Source organism: Canis aureus, chromosome 12 (assembly GCF_053574225.1).
Source record: "Canis aureus isolate CA01 chromosome 12, VMU_Caureus_v.1.0, whole genome shotgun sequence".
Classification (NCBI taxonomy): domain Eukaryota; kingdom Metazoa; phylum Chordata; class Mammalia; order Carnivora; family Canidae; genus Canis; species Canis aureus.
In genome coordinates, this window is record NC_135622.1 from 39,665,725 (window position 1) to 39,689,747 (window position 24,023).

General features: G+C 33.9%; 1 protein-coding gene across 1 annotated transcript in view; it reads left to right on the forward strand.

Moving 5' to 3' along the window:
- MEMO1 (mediator of cell motility 1) overlaps nt 1-24,023 on the forward strand; it is a 121,504-nt gene that overhangs the window by 88,697 nt on the left and 8,784 nt on the right. Inside the window, exons 7-8 of the mRNA XM_077843685.1 lie at nt 12,393-12,535; nt 20,588-20,664. Of these exons, the coding sequence (XP_077699811.1) occupies nt 12,393-12,535; nt 20,588-20,664 (220 nt within the window). The remainder of the gene's footprint in view (nt 1-12,392; nt 12,536-20,587; nt 20,665-24,023) is intronic.

Sequence of the window (24,023 nt, forward strand, 5' to 3'; positions counted from 1 at the left end):
ATTTTTTGTCACGGGCTGCAATGCTTGTTGTCTACTGAGGTACCTTGGTTCCATCTTGGAGCGCTCCATCTTCACCTATTGTCACTTATCCTTCAGGGCCTCTCTTCACCTGATTGTCCCTCTCCTCAGATAGTTGTGGACCATAATGAAGTAAATCGCAGTTCAGGGCAGCAAGAAAAGAAAACTAGAAACTTTGAGGCCACTTTATATTAGGCTTGGAACTGGCCTAGTGTCATTTAGGCCACATTCTCCTCATCCAAGCAAGTTGCAAGACTAGGTTCAAGGAGAAGGAGAAGGAGACTCTACTTTTGATGAGAGGAGTGGTAGGAACATTTAGAAGTGGGAGGAATTTTCAGGGATTATACCTGAAGACAGCTTACCATAGTACCACTGTACTTAAATGGCTCTTTTTGGTGATTGTACCTGTATGTGTTCTCCTTCTCTTGCAGTTCCCTACTCTGCTCCCTGTCTGAGGGCAGCTAGTCTTTACTGTACCTTCTGTGCCCAGCTCAGTACCTGCTACACAAAAGAATTTCTGTAATTAATTGTTGAATGAATTCATAATAATCTTCACATTATTAAATATTATTAAATATTTTCCCAAAATGAGGTTGGATGTTCTTTCTTATTACTGCTTTTCATATTATGAACATATTTCCATGTCTTTTTTACTTCTTTTTATTGAGTACACATAGGACTTCTAGAATATATCTATGGAATACTTTAATCAGTTGAACATTTAATTTTCTAACTTTCCTTTCATAGTCATTACAGATTTTTAAAACTAAGTACCTAAGGTATTATTTATAATTCTATGTGTTATCTTAAACAAATTTAAAAAATAATATTCATTAGAACTTTTTAAAAAAATAATGAGTAGTATAAAGGAGGAAACATGAAATTACCCATAATCTCCTTGCTTAGTTAACCCTATTGACATTAAAAAAATACTTGTATAGTACTGTATGTACATAGGTTGAAAATATAAACAGCATCAAGATGTATAAGATGAACAGTTAAAGCTTCCCTGCTTCCCTTCAACAAGTGTTCATTTAACAGTAAAAAGTGTTATGTATCTACTAACATATGTATGCATGTATGTTTGTATTATATATGTAAGATTTATATATATACATACTTATTTGTGTAAATTAAAGCACACAAACAAGAGATCATATCTTATGTAATCCTGATCCTCTTCCATATTTATTTTTACTATTGAATTCCATATATTATCTTTACTGTAGTAATTTTTACATTGCTTATAATTGTATTAAAAAGTTAAGTTAGAAAAAAAGGATATGTAGAAACCATCTATATTGAAAAAAAAACAAACAAATAACTAGTAAACTCTGAAGATTAAGATCATTGGATCCCAGCTCTTCTTTTTTCTTGTTCAGTTACCTTTAACATCCCCTACATGTTCCTTTCTCTGTATCATCCCTATTTACTGTTCGTTTAAAATTTAAAATTTTAATTGTTTTGGTAATTTATCTATATGAAATTAAAATGTACTCTTTAAGGCATAGAATTATATGAGTATTGACAAATACAGAGTTGTATATATCCATCATAGTCCAGATATAATTTTACTATCTTTTGTTCAGAAATATATGCAGAGTAAATAGGATGCTTTAGTAATTTGAGTTTCATTGAGAAATACAGCACTATAAAACTTTTCATGTTCACTCTAAAAATATCATTATCTTAGCCATTTAATATTTTTTATTACTGCTAATAGTTTGGAACATATACAACTTGGAAGTACAGTACAGTGTATTTAAATATGTACCATCTTCTGCTTTACTTTCTAGCCAGTCTTACAAATTCAGTATGATTAGGATTCGACAGCTCTTGGAGTACTTAGAGTATTATTAAAAAACAGCAGCTTGATTTTGTGTAGTTTACCCAGATCAATAAGCTGAAGTCTTGTAATTCTTATGTTTGAGTTCCCTGAGTAAGAACACTACTATCGGATGATTTTGCATTGTATTAAATACAATTAACTGAACAGTTTTTCTGTTCTTAATATCTTACATTAGTATGGTACATTTATTACAGTTGATGAAGAAATAGTGGTACATTATTAATACCTAGGTCCATAGTTTAATTAGGGTTCCCTTTTGGTGTTACAAGTTTATGGGTTTTATAAAGCCATGTTATCTACCATTATAGTACCATACAGAATCATTACAGTGTCCTAAAAATCCCCTGTACTCTTCCTGTTCATCCCCACCCTGCCACCCTTTTCCCCTTTTCTGTCTGTGTCTTCCTTTTCCCATCTCCTGGTAACCACTTACCTTTTTATTCTCTCCATAGCATATAGTCATCTAGTTTCTGGAATGTCATGTAATTGGAATCATACAGTATGCAGCCTTTTCAGGTTGGCTTCTTTAAGTTAACAATATACTTTCAAGATTCCTCCATGTCTTTTTTTTTTTGGCTTAATACCTATTTCTCTTTATTGTTGAAGAATATTCTATTTTATGGATGTATCACAGTTTATCCATGCACTTATTAAAGGATTATTGATATAGTTAGATTAATATCTCTCATATTTATTACTGCAGTCTACTTACTGCCCTTGTTCTTTATTTCTTTTTTTTTTTGTTTTCTCTTATTCTATCTTCTGTGGTTTTACTTGAGTGTTTTATAGGATTCCATTTTTTTCTCTCAACATATCAATTATAGTTTTTTTTTTAAAGATTTGTTTATTTATTTATTCATAGAGACACAGAGAGAGAGAGAGAGGCAGAGACACAGGCAGAGGGAGAAGTGGGCTCCATGCAGGGAGCCCGACGTGGGACTCGATCCTGGGTCTCCAGGATCACGCCCTAGACTGCAGGCGGCACTAAACCGCTGCGCCACCAGGGCTGCCCAATTATAGTATTTTTTTTAAAAACCTTTTTTAGGGGAGGGAGGAGGGAAAAAAAAAACCAAACATTTTTAGTGGTTGCTCTGAAGTTTGCAGTTGCATTTGTAACCAATCCAGGTACACATTGAAGTAACACTATACTGCTTCACAGGTAGTACAAGTACCTACAACAGTATTTTCAGTTTGTCCTTTCTATTTCTTATAACCTTACAGTCATTCATAAGCTATACTTACAGCATATTGTTGCTATTAGTTTTTGAAAACATTGTTATCTCTTAGATCAATTAAGTATAAGAAAATGAAGTAAACTGAAGATGTTATTTTATCTTTATTTCTTCTCTAATGTGCTTTCTTTAAGTAGTTCTGAGTTTCTGACCTATATCATTTTCCCTTTGTCTGCAGAACTTTTTACCAGTTTATAGCTCTGATTTTATTTATACCTTCTCTTTTGGGTTGAAAAAGGAATTCTTTACCACCCACTGCAGAATACACGAGAGATTCCTTTTATGATGTCTCTTTAAATCACAAATAATGTATTTTATATATGGGGAGTAATTAAATAGGCTAATAAATAAAACTCATTTTGACCCCAAAAAGGCAATTCTTTTCCCTTAAGTTTTACTAATTAATTTATGTAAAAAATTTGATTGGTTTTAAGGTGATTTAAGACATTTCCTCTCAAAATTTAAAAATTTTGGTTAATATGCATTTTTCAAATGTTACAGAGCTTCTTAACTGTGCTAACCTATGTGTAAAGAATGATGGGGAATAGAAAAATAAACAAACATTGTGTATTTCCTCAGCATATAGCCTGGTAAGAAGGATAAGAAATATACTTAAATAGATATAACATAGTTCAAAGTGTATTAAGTGCAGTTGAAGAGTTTATGGGATCTGAGAAAGGGGATATGGGAGCAGAGAGATATTTAGGAGAGCACACATGTGGCTTTGTGGTAGAGATAGCATTTGGGTGGACTTTGAAGATGGCTATAATTTTCACAAAGCGGGGCAGGTTTCTGTAGGAAACAGTTCTCTAAGTACAAAGTCTAGGAGTAGGAAAACGCAGGGCTTAAGAATAGAAAGCTATTTACCTTGGCTTAAGGAAGTTGCAAAAGGTTTGCCTAGTAACTGAGATCTATCTGAGATATTTTTGTTTGGCCTGTAAAGCTAGAAAAAGTTTTCTTATATGTATGAATATTTTTAGTTGGATATTAGTCCTACTACTTCCTGTTATCTTATACCTTGACCAGCTTTTAATGCATATATATTACTAGCCTGGAGCTGGAGGCATTTGGAGGCATTTGTAAGTTGACTTACAGAGGCATAGAGTAAGAGGGGCAGATTTGGAAGTTGAGGGCCGCCTGGGTGGCTCAGTTGGTTAAGTGTCTGCCTTTGGTTCAGCTCAGGTCATGATCCCTGGGTGCTGGGATCGAGCTCCACATTAGGCTGTCTGCTGGACAAGGGAGTCTGCTTCTCCCTCTCTCTCTGCCTCTCCCTCTGCCTGCTGCTCCCCCTGCTTGTACACATGCTCCCCCCCCACCCCCCTGTCAAATAAATAAATTTTTTCTTTTTTAAAGGAAGTTGGAACAGTAGGTTTGGGACCATTTTATAGAGGTCATTGAATGTCATTGTAAGATATTTGTATTTTGTTCCCTGATTGGTATAGAGCTAGTAAGAGTTCCTCAGCAAAAGAAGGACATGGTTAGGGATGCCTGAGTGGCTCAGAGGTTGAGTGTCTGCCTTTGGCTCAGGGCGTGATCCCAGTCTAGGGATTGAGTCCCGCATTGGGCTACTTATGAGGAGCCTGCTTCTCCCTCTGTCTATGTCTCTGCCTCTCTTTCTATGTCTCTCATGAATAAATAAATAAAGTCTTAAAAAAAAAGAAGGATATGGTTAGAACTTGAAATAAGAATATTACTCCTTTTTTTCTAAGTAGGCTTCACGTCCATTGTGGGGCTTGAACTCAGATCAAGAGTCACATGCTCTACGAACCAGGTATTCCAAATATTACTGCTTGATGATGTGATGGTATGGTGAAGGATGGATTAGCGTTGGAAAAGATTGTTAGATATAGTTTAGTAAAGATCATGGGACTTTGAACTAAGATAGTGGTGGATGGGGTAGCAAATTGAGCAGATGGTGGGAGACATTTGAACGTTTAGAATCTATAGAACTTGGTAAATGTTTCTATGTGGGGGAGTAACTTGATTTTAAGAACATGCAAAAGTGAAAGGCCTAATAGATGCCATTATCAGAGATGGTAAAGCCAGAAATAGGTATAAGTTTAAGAGAATATAGGGCATGGAAATGTTGACTTGTTCATAATAAAATATGGAGATTTCTCTATAATTCTGATAGCAAGCTTGGCCAATTTGTGATATGATTATTTTGCTTCAGATGATTAAGAAATATGAAATATGCCTGGCCTTGTAAAAACCTTTATTTTGGTATTCTTACTAACATGGAAATTGAGAAAGGTATATAACCTTTGAAATTATTTTTATAATCTGATTAGATTCACTTAATTGATGAAATAGCAAAGACTTATAAAATGTTAATTTTAGTTGTCACTGACAGCTAGCTTACCTCCCCCTTTTCCCTCTCTCTTCCTCTTTCCTGAGTTCTTTGGTTCTGCCTGATGTTTCTGGATTTAGTTTGTTCTTATAGTGAGTCACAGTCTTTTGTATGGTCTATATATGCATGTTTCTGTCGTCTGATGGTGAACTTGATCAGAAAAAAAGATGAGAGGGGATCCCTGGGTGGCTCAGCGGTTTAGTGCCTGCCTTTGGCCCAGGGCGTGATCCTAGAGTCCCGGGATCAAGTCCCACGTCGGGCTCCCTGCATGGAGCCTGCTTCTCCCTCTGCCTGTGTCTCTGCCTCTCTCTGTCTCTGTCTCTGTGGGTCTCTCATGAATAAATAAATAAAATCTTTAAAAAAAAAAGATGAGAGAAATTATTTTTTATAAGCCTCCCTAAAACTCTGCCGTTATGATTCCTTTATGCCACTTTGCCTTTAACTCCTGTTTCAAGGGTTCCACCACCAGCTTTACATTTGAAGATTTGTTATGAGGACTCACAGTTTATTAATGGTTTTGGTTTATTGGGACAGATAGGATACACAACAGGACCAGCAAGGGAAAAGGATACATCAGGCAGAGTCTGGAGGAATCCAGGTGGAGGCTTCCAACGTTTTCCTTTCATAGGGTGGATTGAATGGAACGTGCTTCCTCTATCAATGTAACACACGTGCAGTGTTTCTGGTCAGGGAATCCTGCTTTAAGATTCAAAATCCAGGATTTTGGTTGGGGGCTGGTCATGTAGGGACTCTCAGCCTGTGTAATTAGCTCCAGCTACTGAAATTCTAGACTCTCAGAAGGAAAATGGGTGTTTGCTATTATCATTTTGTTTACAATCCAGGCAAGCTGGTACAGTGTCCTAAGTGGATAAAACAGCCTTAATCAACACAAGAAACATTGTTAAAGCCAAGGGCTAGTCTTTACAAGCAGCCCCTTCTAAAAATTGCTGCAGCAGACTAGCTAGGTTAACTCTCCTGCAAAATTCTCATTCCTCTTTTCCCAATTCCAGCCTGCCGTAAGTTTCTGACTCACTTAAATGCCATTCTAACCCTTCTTATAGCTTAGTTTTGTATTAGATCTTAAAATTTTACTTTTCTTTCTGATTGTGGCCTGAGTCAAGGTCCTCAAATATTAGAATGTAGATCTTTAGTGCTTTGTACCTTCAGTGGTATTGATGACATAGTAATACTGTTTGTTTCTAAAATGAGTGCTCCTTTCTTGGTTCTGGGGTTTCAGTTCTTTTTACTCTGTTACACATCTTGGATATATTAATTTTCTGCAGTATGGTTTAAGGTATAGGACAGAAAAAGAAGAGATAAAACTTTCTTCTCCATTATTGAAGTACTCATAAGAGCCTTGTAAGTAAGGTAAGTATTATCAACTGTTTTTACAGATGACAAAATTGAGGCTTAGGATAGTTTCAGGTAACTTGCTTCAGGGTAGCACAGCTTGCAAGTGGCAAAGATGGACTTTCTTTTAACAGCCTATTGAAATATGGTTTACATCCTATAAAACTCATTTACATAAGGATACAACTCTTTGATTTTTAATAAATTTATAGAGTCATACATTCATTCTCACAATCTAGTTTGAGAATATTTTCAATACACAAAAAAGAAACTTTGTGTCCATTTGAGGGCAATGCTGGCTCTGACTCTCAATCTTCAGCAACCATTTATCTGCTCTCTGTCTCTATAGATTGGTATTTTCTAGAGATTTCATATAAATGGAATCATATGAAATGCCCTTTGTATCTGTCCCTTTTCACTTGGCATACTGTTTTTGAGGTTCATCCATGTTGTAGTTGTATCAGAAGTTCATTGGGACACCTGGGTAGCTCAGTGGTTGAGCATCTGCCTTCAGCTCAGGGCGTGATCCTGGGGTCCGGGGATCAAGTCCTGCATCAGGTTCCTGGCAGGGAGCCTGCTCCTCCCTCTGCCTATGTCTCTGCCTCTCTCTGTGTGTCTCTCATGAATAAATAAATAATAAAATCTTAAAAAAATAGTTCATTCCTTTTTATTGCCAAATAGTTATTACATTATATGAATATATCCTGTTTTATTTAATCTCTTCACCAGTTGATGGACATTTAGATCACTTCCATTTTTGGCTATTAGGAATAATGTTATAGACATTCTTGTACAAGTCTTTATGTGAACATATATTTTCATTTCTCTTGAATGTTTTAACTCTTTTAGAAACTGCCAAGCTATTTTCCAAAGTGATGGCACCATTTTATATTCAGCCAGCAAAGTATGAGGGTTCTAGTTTCTTCCCATTCTGGCCAATACCTGTTATTGTCAGTCTTTTTTATTATAGCCATTCTGATAGATGTGTAGTGTAACTTCAATTGGCGTTAATTTGCATCTTTCCAGTGACTCATGATGTTAAGCAACTTTTCAGTGTGGTTATTAGTCATTTGTATGTCTTCTTTTGTGAAATGTCTGTTCATGTATCTTGCCCTAGTTTAATTTGATAATTTGTCTTTTTCTGAGCTGTAAAAGATTTTACATATTCTAGATACAGGTTACTTTGCTCTCTTGAAGAGCAAAAGTTTTTGATGAATTCATTTTTATCATTTTTTTCTCTTTTGTGGATTTTGCTTTTGGTATCATATTTAAGAAATCTTTGTCTCATTCAGGGTCACAGAGATTTTCTCTTCTTGAACAGGAATCAGCAAACTACAGTTTGCAGACCACGTCTGCCTACAACTTGTTATTATAAATGTTTTATTGGAATATAACCATCCATACTCACTCACTTACATATTGTCCATGGCTGCTTACTCTTTACAGTGATAGTTGAGTGGTTATGGAGATTGTATGGCCCTGAAAACCTCAAATATTTACTTTATGGACCCTTTAAAAAGATTGTTGCTGACCCCTGTTCCAGAAGTTTTATTATTTTAGTTCTTATAGTTATATCGATTACCCAATTTGAGTTAATTCTTGTGTATAGTATGAGGTAAAGGTCTAAGTTCACTTTTTTTTAATATGGATATGCAATTATTATCCAGTGCCATTTATTGAGAACAATATCCTGTAAGTAATGAGTCATTTTCCTTTTGCTGCTTTTAAAATTTTCTTTGTCTTTGGTTTCCATCAGTTTCATTATAGTATCTCTAGATGGGGATCTCTTTGTGCTTATCGTACTTTGGGTAATCGAGTCTCTGGGAAATGTAGAGTAATGTCTTTCATGAAATTTGGGACATTTTCAGCCATCATTTCTTTTCTTTTACTGTAACTTTTTTTGGGGGACTCCTGTTGTATGCATCCTACTATGTTTGATGTTGTCTACAAGTCTCCAGTGCTCTGTTCATTTTTCTTCAATCCTTTTTTCCCCTTTCTACAGGTCAGATGATTTATTTTATCTTTAATTCCACTGATTGTAATATGGAATCTGCTTTTCAGACTATCTAGTAAATTTTAAATTTCATTTGTTGTACTTTTCAACTCTAAAATTTCCATTTAGTTCTCTTTAATAGCTTGCATTTCTTTGTTAATATTTACTGCTTACTTAGTCATTGCCATATTTTAACTTTTTAAAGCATAATTTCCTTGAATTTTTTGAACATATTTATAATAATTGTTTTAAAGTCTTTGATAAATCTGGTCCCACATGGTTACAGCTTCTACTAGCTACTCCCCCACCCCCCTTTTTTTCCCCTGAGAATGTGTCACACTTTCCTGTTTCTGTGGCTCATAATTTTTTCTTGAAACTGGACTTTTTTTAAATCTTGTATTATAGCAACTTGGTTCTGATTTTATCAAAATTTTCTAAAAAAAAAAATAAATAAAAAAATTAAAAAAATTTAAAAATATTTTCTGCAGATGGTAGTGGTGGTTGTTTCATTCATTCACTTTTTTTTTTTTTTTAAAGTAACTTTGTTGTCCTTGTCTACAGAATTTCTCTCTCCCAAAATTGTGGCTACTGATGTATTTCTTCAACTTTTAAAAATTTCTTATAATTTGACTTTCTAGAGTTCACCTCTATGTTCACATTGCTTAGTGCTTAGCTAGTGATTGGTTGGAGGTTGTGATTGAATGAATACCTTAAGTCTGTAAAGCTTTCATCCTCCGCTGGTAGATTGAGTATAGTTTGGGGAGCATATTAAAAATTTGGGCCCTTTTCTAGCTTGCCTCCTTTCCTTTCTGTTGCGTGTTCTCAGGTCTCCCTGTTTGTGCATGGGGATTTCCAGTCAGCCTGGGATGTGTGACATGCTGGTCTCTCTCACGTCTCCACTTTCCCTTGGGCATGCTTTCACACAGAATTAGCTGGCATTCTGGGGGAGCTTGGGACCTTATGGGTTTCCCCTGCACATATGTGCTTGCTACCTTCTAGTCAGATGGGATTATATGGAGAACATCAATAGTCTGCTCAGAATATGTGAACTTATCCAGTTCCTCTGTGGCTCTCTCCTTTCCAGAATCTCTCTTAAATTTCTAGGTAGTGCTCAGGTTATGGCTTGCTCCACTGGTACTATAATCTCAGGCTGCAGGAGCTACAGGTTTTTCTGGTTCTTGCTGGGTGTGAATTTTCTGCTCTCTACTCCAAATCAAAGTTAGCCCTCTTCAGCAATGAAGCTGCTGGTTTTCACAGCCAACCTTACCATGTTGGTGGAATGGCGCAGGGGGACGGAGGCAGCTCTTGGTAAAATGCCAGACTTCTGCTCTTCCAAAGAAGTTCAGTTATTTTACATGACCAAACTATTCTTGTTTTTTTTTTTTTTTTGGTCTTTGGTTAATTTCTAGAGCACAAAATGGGGTTTGGTGGGAAAGTTTTAGATTTGTTTTTTGAGGGTGAGATTTTGTACTCCATGACTAGGAAAGACTAGCCTGACAACTTGAATTCTAAAACCTAGGAATATTAATTTCAAAGCCCAATTGCTCTTTTTTCTAATTCATACTTTGTGGAAATATAGAACAACAAGTAAAAAAAAAAAAAATATATATATATATATATATTTTTTTTTTTTTTTAAGAAATGACGAGGTAGATGGATGAATCTTGATTCAAAGCTTAGATTTCTAAGCAGTATGAGTCTTTTACCTTGGTATAGATAGATTTGCAAGCTGAGGCTAAGGGTAAGTGAATGGTTTGGTGGCTCTGTGGAATAGTAGACATGTATTATTTCTTGACAGCAAGCCAACAATTGTTGACAAAGTACTTTCCCAGTAGTGTTTCTCACTTCATAACAGTTTTAGAAAATAGATATTGCAATTATCGTTTTATAGTTAAGGAAACATATTTTTAGGTTAGTAATTTACCTACCCTCTTAACTTTTATTATATGATGGAGATGATACTTGAACCTATTTCTTCTGACTTCTTGGTTTTTATACTCTATATAACTGCATCGCTACCATGTCATAATTATTTATAGACTCTTTGATGATCCTAGTTTATTTATTTATATAGTACTGGAAGTTAGAACAAATCATAACAATCATCTTGAGTTTTTACTAGAGGTCAAATTCTTTCCTTTCAAATGATAATCACTCTTAACTTATTGTAGAGCCCCTATTCATTCATGCAGTTGTTAAGCAAACTGGTGAAAGAGAGAAAGAGATATTCCATGGCAGCTTCCTCTGCCAGCTTCCTCTTTTTTTCTTACTCCATAGATGCAGATTCTGCCCAAGAAGCCCCTGCATTGCAGAGGGACTGGAGATCTGTATGATCTGTTTATTTCGCAATTGACAAGGGTAAGGGGGTCCTTATGGGGGAGGCGCTCGGGTGCCCTGAATTGAGCTTTATGAAGCTGGGCTAACACTTATTTTGGGAATAAACTTAAAATTAGTATTTTTAAAAACCCTTTTATGAATTCTGTTTGTCCTACATCAGTTAAGTGTCAGGTTATCATATTAAAAAGCATTTATTATAATGGTGATTTTTTTTTTTTAAAGTCCTGTTCAGAACAAGTCAGACAAACATGATTCACGCTTCTAAAATTCCAATCTGGGATCATTTAGAATGTAAATTATATTGAATATATGTAAGTAAAATTTCACTACAATGAAAAATTTAAAAGGTTTTGGATGAACGTCTGTTTCTATAGCCCATCATAGTTATTCTTTATTAATCTGCTCTGTTCCTTTTCCATAAATCTGTCAATCTGAAGAGTGAAAAAGGGACTTGTGGATATGTCATAAACATTGTGGGTGGGTGTGGTGTCTTTTTCTTGCTGCTAGAAATTAATACCTACTTCCTTGAAGTCTACATCCACCCTAGATGCCAGTGAAATTTGAGTTATATTTTCAAACTGTCTTATATCTGTTTATTAGTATAGGTACAAGGTGCAGTTGGTGTATCTTACGGGAGCCAAGATTAAGTTTTGTGGGTCTCATTTGGCAGGTTTATTTTATTTTATTTTATTTTATTTTTTATTTTTTATTTTTCTGATGCAAACACACGAGGGTTTATTAGCAAGCTCGAGCTTGGGTCCAAGTATGCCCGACACAGCGGAGCAGGGACTTGGGACCCATTTGGCAGGTTTATAAAAGTGCCAGAAGTGGTGGTATTTATAACAGGATAGGATTAAAATATTAAGGAAGAGTTTAATGCTCTTTTAAAATTGCAGAAAGGTTGGGCAGATGATTGTAGCTTTGATGTGTAGTTGAGAAGACTTGATTTGGTGATGGTCTGATGGGCTTATTTTTATTTTGAAGATATTATTATACCTGGTAGTAAATTAGCTTTGTTTATCTAAAGAACTATTGTACATTTCTGTAATTTGAATAGATATTTTTAATATTCTGTATCTCTCTTATTTTTAAATGGTCTTCTTTAAACATTTAATTTATAGACTAAAAAATTCAACAGTATGTATCTTTCCCTTACCATTATTAATAAATGTTCCACTTTTTAGTGCCAACACACTGGAAAACTATTTTTATTCTTATACTTCTTAAATGACTTTTTTTTTTTTTTTCTCTGTTTTCTTTAAGCCATAAGGATGAGTTTACCATTATTCCTGTACTGGTTGGAGCTCTGAGTGAGTCAAAAGAACAGGAATTCGGAAAACTCTTCAGTAAATATCTAGCGGATCCTAGTAATCTCTTTGTGGTTTCTTCTGATTTCTGCCATTGGGGTAAGTTCTAGATTTTAACATATCATGATAGATACTATATACTTGTGGTTAATGGTATCTTTTCACTCTAAGCTCTGATTTTCAGTTCTTTACCATTTTCCTTGGAAAGTTTTAGCTGCAATGTTTAAAAGTGAATAAAAAAGTCTTTTAAAAAGGATCAGATTATTATAGTAGATTATGGATACATTTCCAAAGGCGACTGGTATAATTGGATTCACACTGTGAGGGCATCCTTGCTTTAGCTACTTACATTAGTGGGAGTTAAGATCTTTTAACCCCTATTTCCAGGTTGAGTTGTGTGGTAGATTCTCGGAAGTTAGTTTTTGGTAGATAAAACCAATGTTCTTCTTTAGAAGGTAGAAGAGCACTGTGTGCTATGCCAGTCCTTTTCCACATTTCTTTTTCTGTAATTAGTGTTTTTTCTTTCTATTTTTCCTTTGGTGCTTAATTTTTGCCATCAGTTTAGAGGTACCCTCCAAAGAGTGTAATATGTTGGCTGTTAGCATTGTGGTTTTCACTGGTAATGGCTAATACGAGTAAGAACTCTTACGTGATTTTTGTTATTATTGTGAATAAAAAAAGTAAGGAGACTTCACAGTGAATAAATCATAAAAAGACATTTGTGGATGCCTCTTTCAGTAAGTTTTATTTTTTGAATCTTTGAATACAGTTTGCTATCCTTTATCCATTGCTGTTCTGGATAGAGTATTTCTGATTCCTATTCCTTTTAGGACCTCTCTCATTGGCCTGAGGATGCCAGTTATCTGTTCATCCTTTAGTTATTTCTTTTATTATTGAGAAAACATAAGGCACAAGTCTGTACATTTTAAGATAGAGTACTTGAATTGCCAGAAAAACATCCTCTGTGAGATACAGGGAGCCCTGGCTTTTATATGTCTTAAGCATTGATTATCAAATCTGGCTCACTATTTTTCTGGCCTCATTAGGCTGGTATTTTCTCTTACCTTGCTCTCTGAGTGGCTTTGAAATCATTTTTAAGAGAGCCATCCTCCCTTATAGATACGTATTTTGGTTTAAGGCACTAATTTCTCATCTGGGGCTGATTGTCTTATGAGGGGGCATTTGGAAATGCCTGGAGACATTTTTGGTCATTACCTTGGGATGGGGGTGGGAAGCGGGGAGGCTTTAGGCATCAATTTAGTGGAGTACAGAAAAGCTGCCAAATAAACATCCTTCAGTACACAGAACAGCCTTCCTCATCAAAGAATTATCCTGCCCAAAACACGTAGTGCTAAGGTTGGGAAGTCCTGGTTTAGGCTGTGCTACCTTACCTAAGAGACTCTCAAGTTTCTTTATAATAATCAGTTCTATTGGCTAGTTGGTTTGCTACCTTTGGCAGAAGTTATTTTTTATGGATTTTAAGTATATTACTTAGATCTGAGGACTAGATAGATGCTTGGAAATTCTGATGTTTAGTCGTAGTTGATCTTAAAAACTAAGGAGTATCATTATTGAAAAAAGGATATTTTTCTTAGTGTTGTGAATTTGTGTTGATAATAAAGCATGTCCATATGTCTTAGAAATTAAAAATTCTTGAAGTGTGTGTCCCCTCCCTCTTCACTTTTAAGGCTCCCATGAATCACTTTAAATTACTTTTATGATCTAGAGAATTAGTTCCCCTGATATTGTTCTTTAGAATCTGGTTGGTATCATGTGCAATCACAGTATAAATCCACACAAAAATCAGTAGATGCTTTTCTCTTAAATCATTCTTTTTACCTCATTAATGAATTCTAAAGCAAACAAGCTCTAGTCCACTACTGTATTTAAGTATAATATTGAGAGAGAAAGATGAGTTTTTATATTCTACCTAGATTCTTAGAAAATTATTTAGGCCATTTGATCTCCAGTGTTCTAGAAAATTCTGGTGTTTAAATTTGTAAGCTAAGATTTCCTGGTGATAACTACAGATGATAACTCAAAATTTCCAAAGGTTGGTAGATGTTAGTTATGAGAATTATCCAGAGATTAAACATATTTATATTTACATTTGGTCGTTAAGTAATAGAACTTTTCCAAGTGCTTATATTTTTTAGTATCACTAACAATACTCATAAAGTGCTTAGTTTGTACTTTGGAAAGCACTGTACTAATTCTTATTAGGAAATTTGATAAAGATCTGGAGATAAGTGGAAGGTACTTATAGATACTATTAGATACTATTCCAAGATTGGTAGTTCCCCTTCTACAATAGTAACTGTCATTCTTGTAAAGTAAGATTCATTTTCTATTTTATATGCCTAGTTGAATTAATACGAATCTTCGGCTAGTTATGGGTTAAAATGTCTTAGAAATTTTCATATTTCTCAAATTACGTGCTCTGGTGGCTTTGGTCATCTTTTCTAAATTAATGAATGATATACATCCATTTCAAAAATCTAGCTTTTTCTTGTGAGGATATTTCTTAATGGTTTTTTTCTTCTTCTTCTTCTGTTTTTTTGTTTGTTTGTTTTTGTGGGGGTTTTTTTTTTTTGTTTTGTTTTGTTTTGTTTTTTGGTAAAGATACTGTATAGATTGATTTTACCATATCAAAGTAATGTTAACCCTGAATTCTAAATAATTTCACAGGAAGGATTTAGTTCCTTAAATACTCAGAGATCTTAAAAGTTCCATCGAGTTATACTGTCAAACACACTATTACATTTGTAATAGCTAATTTTTGAAGAAAAATTGCTTAATTGATTATGGTACAGTTGACAAATTACTCAGATACATACAGAGGAATTTTGTTTTTGTTGAATAGAGTACTGGCAGTGACAGCATTTTTCATTTCTAGTCATTGTTTCTATTATGTACAGCTTCTGTTTAAAATAAACCAAGAGATTTGGTGATAGAGACAGTTGGGAGACCTATTATGTGATTGGAAAGGTTTTGCCTGGTTGATTTTACTTGTTAGCCAATGTCTGTTACAAGAGTGACTTTTTTTGTGTGTATGCTTTGCTTTAAAGATGTTCATCTTTCAGATCCCATTTAAATTTTGTGTGGACTTGAAAAAGACATTAGAGAAAAAGTAGAAAGACTAAAACATTCTCAAATTTTCTTTTTGGGTGGGAAAAGCCAAGGGAGAGTGGAGACCTAGATTCTATTATGCTCTTTCTGTCCCTTATTTGAATCCCCTACTCCCCCCAGAAAAAAACCTTCACCATTTCAATTTCTGCCTTTTATTCTATCCTTAGTCTAATCCACATGAAAATTCATTAGTCAGCCCAAAAGGGTGATGTTTCCTAGTAACAGTTCATGATCCTACCTCATTTCACCCTTCCCACTACTACCAGGGATTGTGGCATAAGTGAAAGACATTTGCTGCTAATATTTTTACTATGGTTAAGTTATGTTATCACTACTTTTTCTGATCAAGTTTCTTGTCATATAAGATAGCTGCATATAAGAGAATTTTGACTGGGCCTAATTTAGTTTTTCTAATTGGTAGAATTTTCATTGTTTTCCTAACTTTCATTTTTGCTCTTATTCTTACATATAATATATACTGTTAATATTTGTACTTCCTTGATTTCCCTGAAATTTATATTTTCAAATTTAGATTATTGACAGCTTTCATTAACATAATTTCTAATTAACTTCTAAGAAGTTTCTAAATGAAACTGGATCTAACAGAAATTGGTTTTTTAAAAAGTCGATTCATTCTATTTAATTTTCCTTTTATGGTGGTTTTAAGTGCAAATTGACTTCAGTAAATTTACTTGGTAAATGTTAATGATAAATTATTTTATTAAAAATAGGAATAAAATTTATTATACTCACTTTAGCAATTTTGGATTTTTACATATAAAGTTATATTTGTCTAGATTTACATAATTTCTATAAGTATGTGTCACCTATCAAAAGTGGCATTCCTCAGAATATTTATAAATTTATATCTTTATTCAGATTTCTAGTTTAATATACATTAACAAGAGATTATACAGTCTGCTCTTTTTCCTTTCTGTTGTTAGTCTCTTAGATACTAGGGTACTACTATTTTCTAAATAATTTAAATTGATTTGAGTGTAACTTAGCTGATTTCTGAAATACATCTTATCCAAGCTTTCATATTTGTCTTCTCAAATTTTATACATATTTATTTCACCTATTTAAGGTTTTGATCTTTTGCATGTTGGAGGGTAGATTATTATTATTATTTTTTAACCTTATAATTGAGAGTTTAGAATGAAAGGACTATAGTTTTTCACAATTTCAATTATGAACGTCCCTAGTTTAGGTCCTTAGTAGAGAGCGACTTGATAATCTATCTCACAGGTTGTTGTGAGGGTTAAGTTAAATCATTGAAAATGTTGTAACCTAGAAACCTAAAGTGATGAAGTGAATGTATAACAGTACAGTTTTTCCTGGACGTATGTCTGGAAGTCTGTTTTGTTCACTCATCTTTTGGGGGCTCTATTGATGAACTTTCCAAGCTCACTGTTTATTTCTGCAATCTAGTGTATGGCTTCATGCTGAGGTATTTGATATTTGTTTACTTTGTGTTTGGAGGTACTAAACAGTAGTGTTGGTTCTTGTACCATTCATTGTTGTGTGTCCTCATTAGTTGACTGTCGTGTGTCACACAGACATCCCTGGAGCTTACTCTCCGCACTCTGTGAATCCACTCATGAATCACCAGTCACCTTTGGAGATGGGGAAAATTACTTACCTGTATTTCTTTTTCTCAGAAAGCGTGCTCTGGAATGGATTCACAAATGAGCTACCCTCCTTCCCTCAAAGAGTAAGGTTTCTGCTTTACAGGATTTTTTTTCTTGGGTTATTTTTCCTCTCATCTTTTGAATTTGAAAAGAACTGAGGGAAGGCACCTGAAGAAACTACTGACATACTCACTAGGGGAGCTCCAAAGCTTATGCTGCCCTAGGGGCAGTGTCAATGGCTCTTAAAGCTAGAAAGCTCATACTTGGAGTTGAAACAGGGGCTCAGAGAATCCATTTTCCCAGTGTACCTTCTGAAAGGATGAGTTTCAGGTAAGTAATTTTCTCTTACTACGTGATATGCTTTATTCATACTTATGAAAGTGTACAAGTCCAGTTCTCCAGGTACATAGGCAACTGTATTTCCTCAGTTTAGATGCATAAGCTTTACTGAATGTTAGACACATTATAAAACAAAATGTCTGCTCGTGAATTACATAAAAATCATAATATATTTTAAATCAACAGTAAATATTTGATTAAAGGTGCATTTACGGACAATGTATTATGCTAGTATTGTCATTTCTTTCGTTTCTCATTAAATAAAGTCTTGATAAACTTTTTAAAAAATAATTAGATACAAAGATTTTTCTTTGCATTCAAATTCCAAGAGATGTGTAACTAAAGTTGCGTGTGCATGTGTGTGCGCGTGCACACATCCTCCCTCATCCTCCCCCCCCTCCCACCACACACATATAGGTTAGGATGATGGAAACTATTTACTTTGGATTAGATGCTTTCTGTATGTATGTATATTGACCAGAATGAATTTCTCAAATAATTTTTAAATGCTTGTACAATTTTTTTAAGATTATTCTAAGACAGTTTGAGCTGTTAAAGTCAGATATTTTTTCAGTGTAGTAGCTATATGTAGTGTGGATTTTCAGTGTAGTAGCTATATGTAGTGTGGATTTCTACTAGATTCTTTAGCTACAAAATGCAAGGTAGCTACCTAAGGAGTAGCAAGTGGTAGATAGCAAAATGTTAAACATTTAGTCATTTTTTTCCTGTGCATTTTGCCATTTTTTTTCAATCACATGTTGATTTAGTATTTTAAAATATTTAAGACATTTTATGTATTTTTCTCTTACTTCAGAAGTAATTTTTAAGTGAAAATGACATTGAAAATGGCCCGTATGAACAAGGCAGCATTTCCAAATATAGTTAGGCTTTTCACCTGTGATTAAGCCAGGTTTGACCAACTTCAGTTATTTGAAACAATAGCTCTGAACTTGGAAATCAGCAGAAAACACTTTTGAGTAGCAGATGGTTCTCAAAAAGTACATGCATTTTTCTCTCCACCTGAACAGTAGCAGTTTTTGGATTAGACAGTTATGTTCCAGTCACAGGGATTATTGACATCTAAAACTGACAGGTATCTCCTGAAGCAAGTAAAACAGAATGTGTTAGTATAAACCTGAAGTAATTCAGGTTCAAAGAATATTCATCTTCATTGCTTCCAAGAATATTACTACAGTTGACAGTGAAAAGTTTCTTGTCTAAGGTTATCCATTTAATTGTTCATTCATTTCACAAAAGATTTGGGACAATTCTATCAAAAGAACTTTGAAATAGAAGTAGAAAATTAGTACATATGAATTGAATCTGTAAAGTTACTGCAACAGGCTTTAGATTTGACTTTGAGCCTTCTGATAGCCAGTGGCAAATGGGAAAAATAGGGTCAATTTATATAGTTCTTACTATTAGGTAGGAGTAAGTGTATACATTATGTAAAGAAAAACAAAATTATACCTGACTAAATTTTGGAAGAAATGTCTCATGAGTTATTTAACATAGGGACATTGAATGATGAATTGTCACTCTTTAAGAATGTTTTTAGTGCAAGGACTGTAATGGATCACATAGTTATGGCAAGATGTAGTAATCCTCAATGTTTACCAAAAAGGTTGTTACATTCAGAAAGCAGATAATTGTCTCAGAACCTTATTGCTTGATTCTAGGATAACATGAATTACAAGATGTAATACTGATTTAATAGAAACTCTTGAGGGAAAGTAAGAACTGCTACATGAGTAATTTGTACATATTAATGTATGTGAAAAGTTAAAATGTGAAAAAGAAAATACAGTATATTCTAGAAAGATGACCATCAAAGACATCAACGTCAACAAGTAAAGGAAGTATTGAGAATGGTTATGTGTTTTTTTCAAAAAAAAGAGCATCAAAAGAGTTTTATTATTTTGCATTGCTCATCATTTATGATTTTTTTTAGTAAAATAAAACATAAAAATCATAATTATCCTGCCAAAGGAACCCATCTTCTCAGGTGTGAGGATGATAATTATATATGTGAACTTTGCTCTAAAAATGAAGCACAAGACACAGAGTGTGTACATACATGACTGGTATAGTCTCATCCCTTTAAAATGCATTTTGGTGAACCTTTAAAAATAACTAATATAAAAGTAATGAGTTCTTAGAAATATAGGCATCACAGAAATACAAGTGTAGATGTATCTGAAATACAACGTGAACGGTGGAATAACATACCACAATTATTTAATAATGAATATGTTTAACTTTTGGTTTTTATATGACTGTAGCAGGAAGCAAAGTTTATTACCTGAGCCTTTTGTTTTCTCTCTTCTTTTCAAGCTTCTTCCAGTTTACCTGCTCTGTTTCTTGGAGAAGAGCTAAACTTATTGAATGTTCTGTGCTTGTACTCTTACTGAGATTTTATTGTCAGAGTAGGACTATTTATTGTACCTAATCTATCGTACTTAATCCTTTTGTGCCTCCTATTTTAAGGCACTTGTATTGATCATTTTTCAAGTAGAGAGTTTTGCAAGGATGAGAAATTTTTTTTATTGAGGTCATAAAAATCACAGAAGCCACATATATCTCTGACCTGCACTTTTTTTTTTCTGTAATAGAGACCAAATCTTTGCATTTATGCAGCAAAAGCTAAACTTTCATTGATTTGTTAAATTGAGATAGTTTTCTTAAACCAAGCTTCCTTGAATCATATTCTTTTGGGTTTACCTTCTATTATAGACAGATATGATATGTTTAACAATGCTTCTAACTTTTAAGCTGTTTTTTTTCCTTAGTCTTTTGTATTGCTCGTGACTTTAAGGTTCTACAGTTTGAAGTAGTTTTTAACATCATAAAACACTGGTGATATATCATTTCCTTATTACCTTCCCAAATACGCCTTTTATTTTTATGTACAAGGGCTCTTGGGAATGATTCTCTCAGAGGCTTAAGCTGTGCTTTGCCTTCCATGAGAACTGAAATTATTTGGTAAGCGCTTGCTTTCTTTTTAGCTTCTAATTTTTCCCTATTTTATTTTGTACATGATATTTGTTTCAAGGTCAAAGGTTCCGTTACAGTTACTATGATGAATCCCAGGGGGAGATTTATAGATCCATTGAACATCTAGATAAAATGGTAAGTCTTTCAGGTGTGGGGTTTTAATGCTCTAAGGTGTTTTCTTTAATTTCAGATTAGTGATTCAAGACTTAATATGTGAAATATACAGTGGACTAATAAATAATTCTTTCCCTCTCTTTAAATGTGCAAAATAGAGTTTACAGTCATATAAATATTGATCATAAAAATAACCCCTTTTCTATTAGTTGAAATTTCCTTTATCTTCATTTTATTTGATTAATGAGACTAAGAAAAATTAGATACAGGTTTTAGATGCTATTTGGGGGAGTGTCTAAAGTTTAGGGATGACAGGATACTAATGCCATTATTTACTTTTAAGCAGAAACAGTGGTAGCAAATTCTAAGTTTGTTTTATTATCTAATTATATTTCTTGGCCATTTGGATTTTCTTAAATAGTGTTTCATTTTGTTGTTTTAAATATAGAATTTAAAAATATGATTATGTTCTTATCTGGCCCAGGAGTATAGTAGACATTGATCCTGCTGTCATTTTCCTTAAAGTAGTATGGAAGTCATAGTACTTATTTTCATATTTAAGAAGTCCTACAAATCATCTTAGTTTTTCTTTTCTTTTTTTCTTTTTTTTACTTATAAACAGAATATTAAATATAGCAGATATATAACTAATTGGCTCTGACCTTTGATAGATCATCTCCTTCTCTAGTCCTCAATTTGTCATCTCTAAGATGAAAGATTTGGAATAGGTGGTCTCTAAATTGTCTTTAAACTCTGTCAGACTTTATGTCTGTGATCTGTTGAAATCAACTTTACCACTGTTTGAAAGCTTTTTGGCATATATACAAGAATATTTAGTCTGAAGTATCTGAAGTAGATAAAATATTTTAGTAAGGAATCTGGATTTAAAACTATAGGTAGGTTATACCTTGTATATTTTATTAAAAGCCAAATGCAATGAATGGAAATTTAGTTACTTAGGAGATTTTATTATATTTAGATATTATTGTATTTAAATTTATCTTATTACTTGGATCCAATTACGGCCTAATACACTTTTACCTTTGGAATTTTGTTTGGACTTAATTTACTGACTTTTCTTTTGGCTTTATGATGTTGTCATGTCAGACATTTAATTCTTTTCTGGCTTCTAGTTATAATCTTATTTTTCTGAGACTTGGTTCTCAGTTGCCTTGGGAAATTTTTCCGGTTATGTCATCATTTATTTTTTTCATGTAGTAAGTGATTAATGGGTGTCTCCTGTGTGTCTGGTACTGTGTGAAATACTAAAGATGTTGAGAAGAGAAAATACTGTCTCTCACTTAGTGCAATCATTGAACAGACTTAGAAGCTATTCTGACATAAAGATACAAGAGATACTCGGGACGTATGCTCTCCTTATTATGCTGTGAGAGTGACATAGATGATCCTTGCTTAGGATTTTGACTCTTTTTATACTTGATTGTCTCATATTGTGGCTTTGCTCAGTTTCACCTTCCCAACGAGGCACACACTGACTACCCTGTTTAATTTTGCATCAGAGATTCCACCCTTTTAGCATTCTCAATCCACTTTATCCTGCTGCAGTTTTTCTTTCAACAAACTAAATATTCTACTTATTTATTATAGTTTTGTTAGTCAGGAAATTTATCTTATTCTTTGATATACCCAAAGTGCTTAGAATAATGATTAGAACATTACTAGATGCTCAGATATTTTTCAGGTGAATGAAATAATGAATATAATCTTCCTATATATATATTCAAGTAAATACCCTACCTATAATATGAGAAAGAAATAAACAGAAAATAATTTATGATAAAATAGTATATTTTTAATGATATATTTTTAATGATTTAATGATATAATACCAACTATATTAGAAGACATTATGAAGTAGTTAGATGCTTACACATTGTATAATTCATATAACAGCTATCCAGTGGATCCCTGGGTGGTCAGCAGTTTAGCTCCTGCCTTTGGCCCAGGGCGCGATCCTGGAGTCCCAGGATCGAGTCCCATGATGGGCTCCTGGCATGGAGCCTGCTTCTCCCTCCTCCTGTGTCTCTGCCTCTCTCTCCCTCTCTCTCTATGTCTATCATAAATAAATAAATAAATAAATAAATAAATAAATAAATAAATAAATCTTTTAAAATATCTTTAAAAAATACAGCTATCCAAACCTAAACAGTTTTTTAATATTTGTGACTCATATTACTAAGGTGTATTGCTGGGTGACTTGATTTTCTAAAATGGTGAACGATTCTTAGTAAAATTGTAAACTAAACAAACGGTAGCCTTCCCTCACTTTATATGATATGGCAGTTCCTGTATATTAAAACCATGCAAAACTTCTTGGTATTTATATATAAAATAGAATATTTATATATAAAAGTAGAGTTTCACCTCTGTGGACATGTCAAGAGTGTTATAGGATGAGAACAATGATTTATGTGTGTGACTGTCTTGTATTATAGGACAGTTAACATCCCTGGACACCACCCACCAAATCCCCCAGTAGCATCTTCTAATTACTGAGACAAACAAAAATGTGCCCACAATTTTTCATCATAACCCTGTGGTGAACAGTTGTTCTATGGCTTTATCCTACTTAAGTTTTCTTCTCAGTATTAATTACTGTGTGACTTATTATTTGTTGATTTGTTTGGTGATAACCTCCCCTATTAGATTACAAGCTTCATGAGTCAGGATCTTTGTCCATTTTGTATCAGCTTTTCACCAAGTACTCAATATATATAGTTGCTGAGTGAATCAGTGAATAAATGGATGGGGGGTAGTGATGAGAAATGAAGGTAGAGAATCTAGAACAAACTCTTCATTTAAAAAAATTTTTTTTAAGGGTTTTTTTTTTTTTTTTAATTTATTTGAGAAAGAGAGAGTGAGAGAGCAGGACCAGAGCAGAGGGAGAGGAAGAAGCAGACTCCCCACTGAGCAGGGAGCCCGAAGAGGGACTTGATTCTGGGACCTTGAGATCATGACCTGAACTGAAGGCAGATGCTTAACCAACTGAACCACCCAGGTGTCCTTAGAACATACTGTTTAAAGGATATTAAATAGGAAAGTGATAAAATCAGATTGTATTTGAATAGATCATATAGCGCATTGTAGCAGGTGGGTTGGAGGGAGGTCAGAGGAGAAATGAGTAAACCAGTTTGGTAATTCAGGTAATTTAGACAGTAGATGGGATGGTGATGGTGGAAGAGAGGGACAGAGTGGATATATTCAGTATATGTAAGAGACAAACTGATGAAGGGACTTGGAGATTGATTGAACTTGCTGGGGAAGGAAGTATCAAAGATAACTCCTAAATGTCTTGCTTACGCTCCTGGTTGGGTGTTGGTACTATTCACTTAGGTTTATAAGAAGATAAGACTGATGTT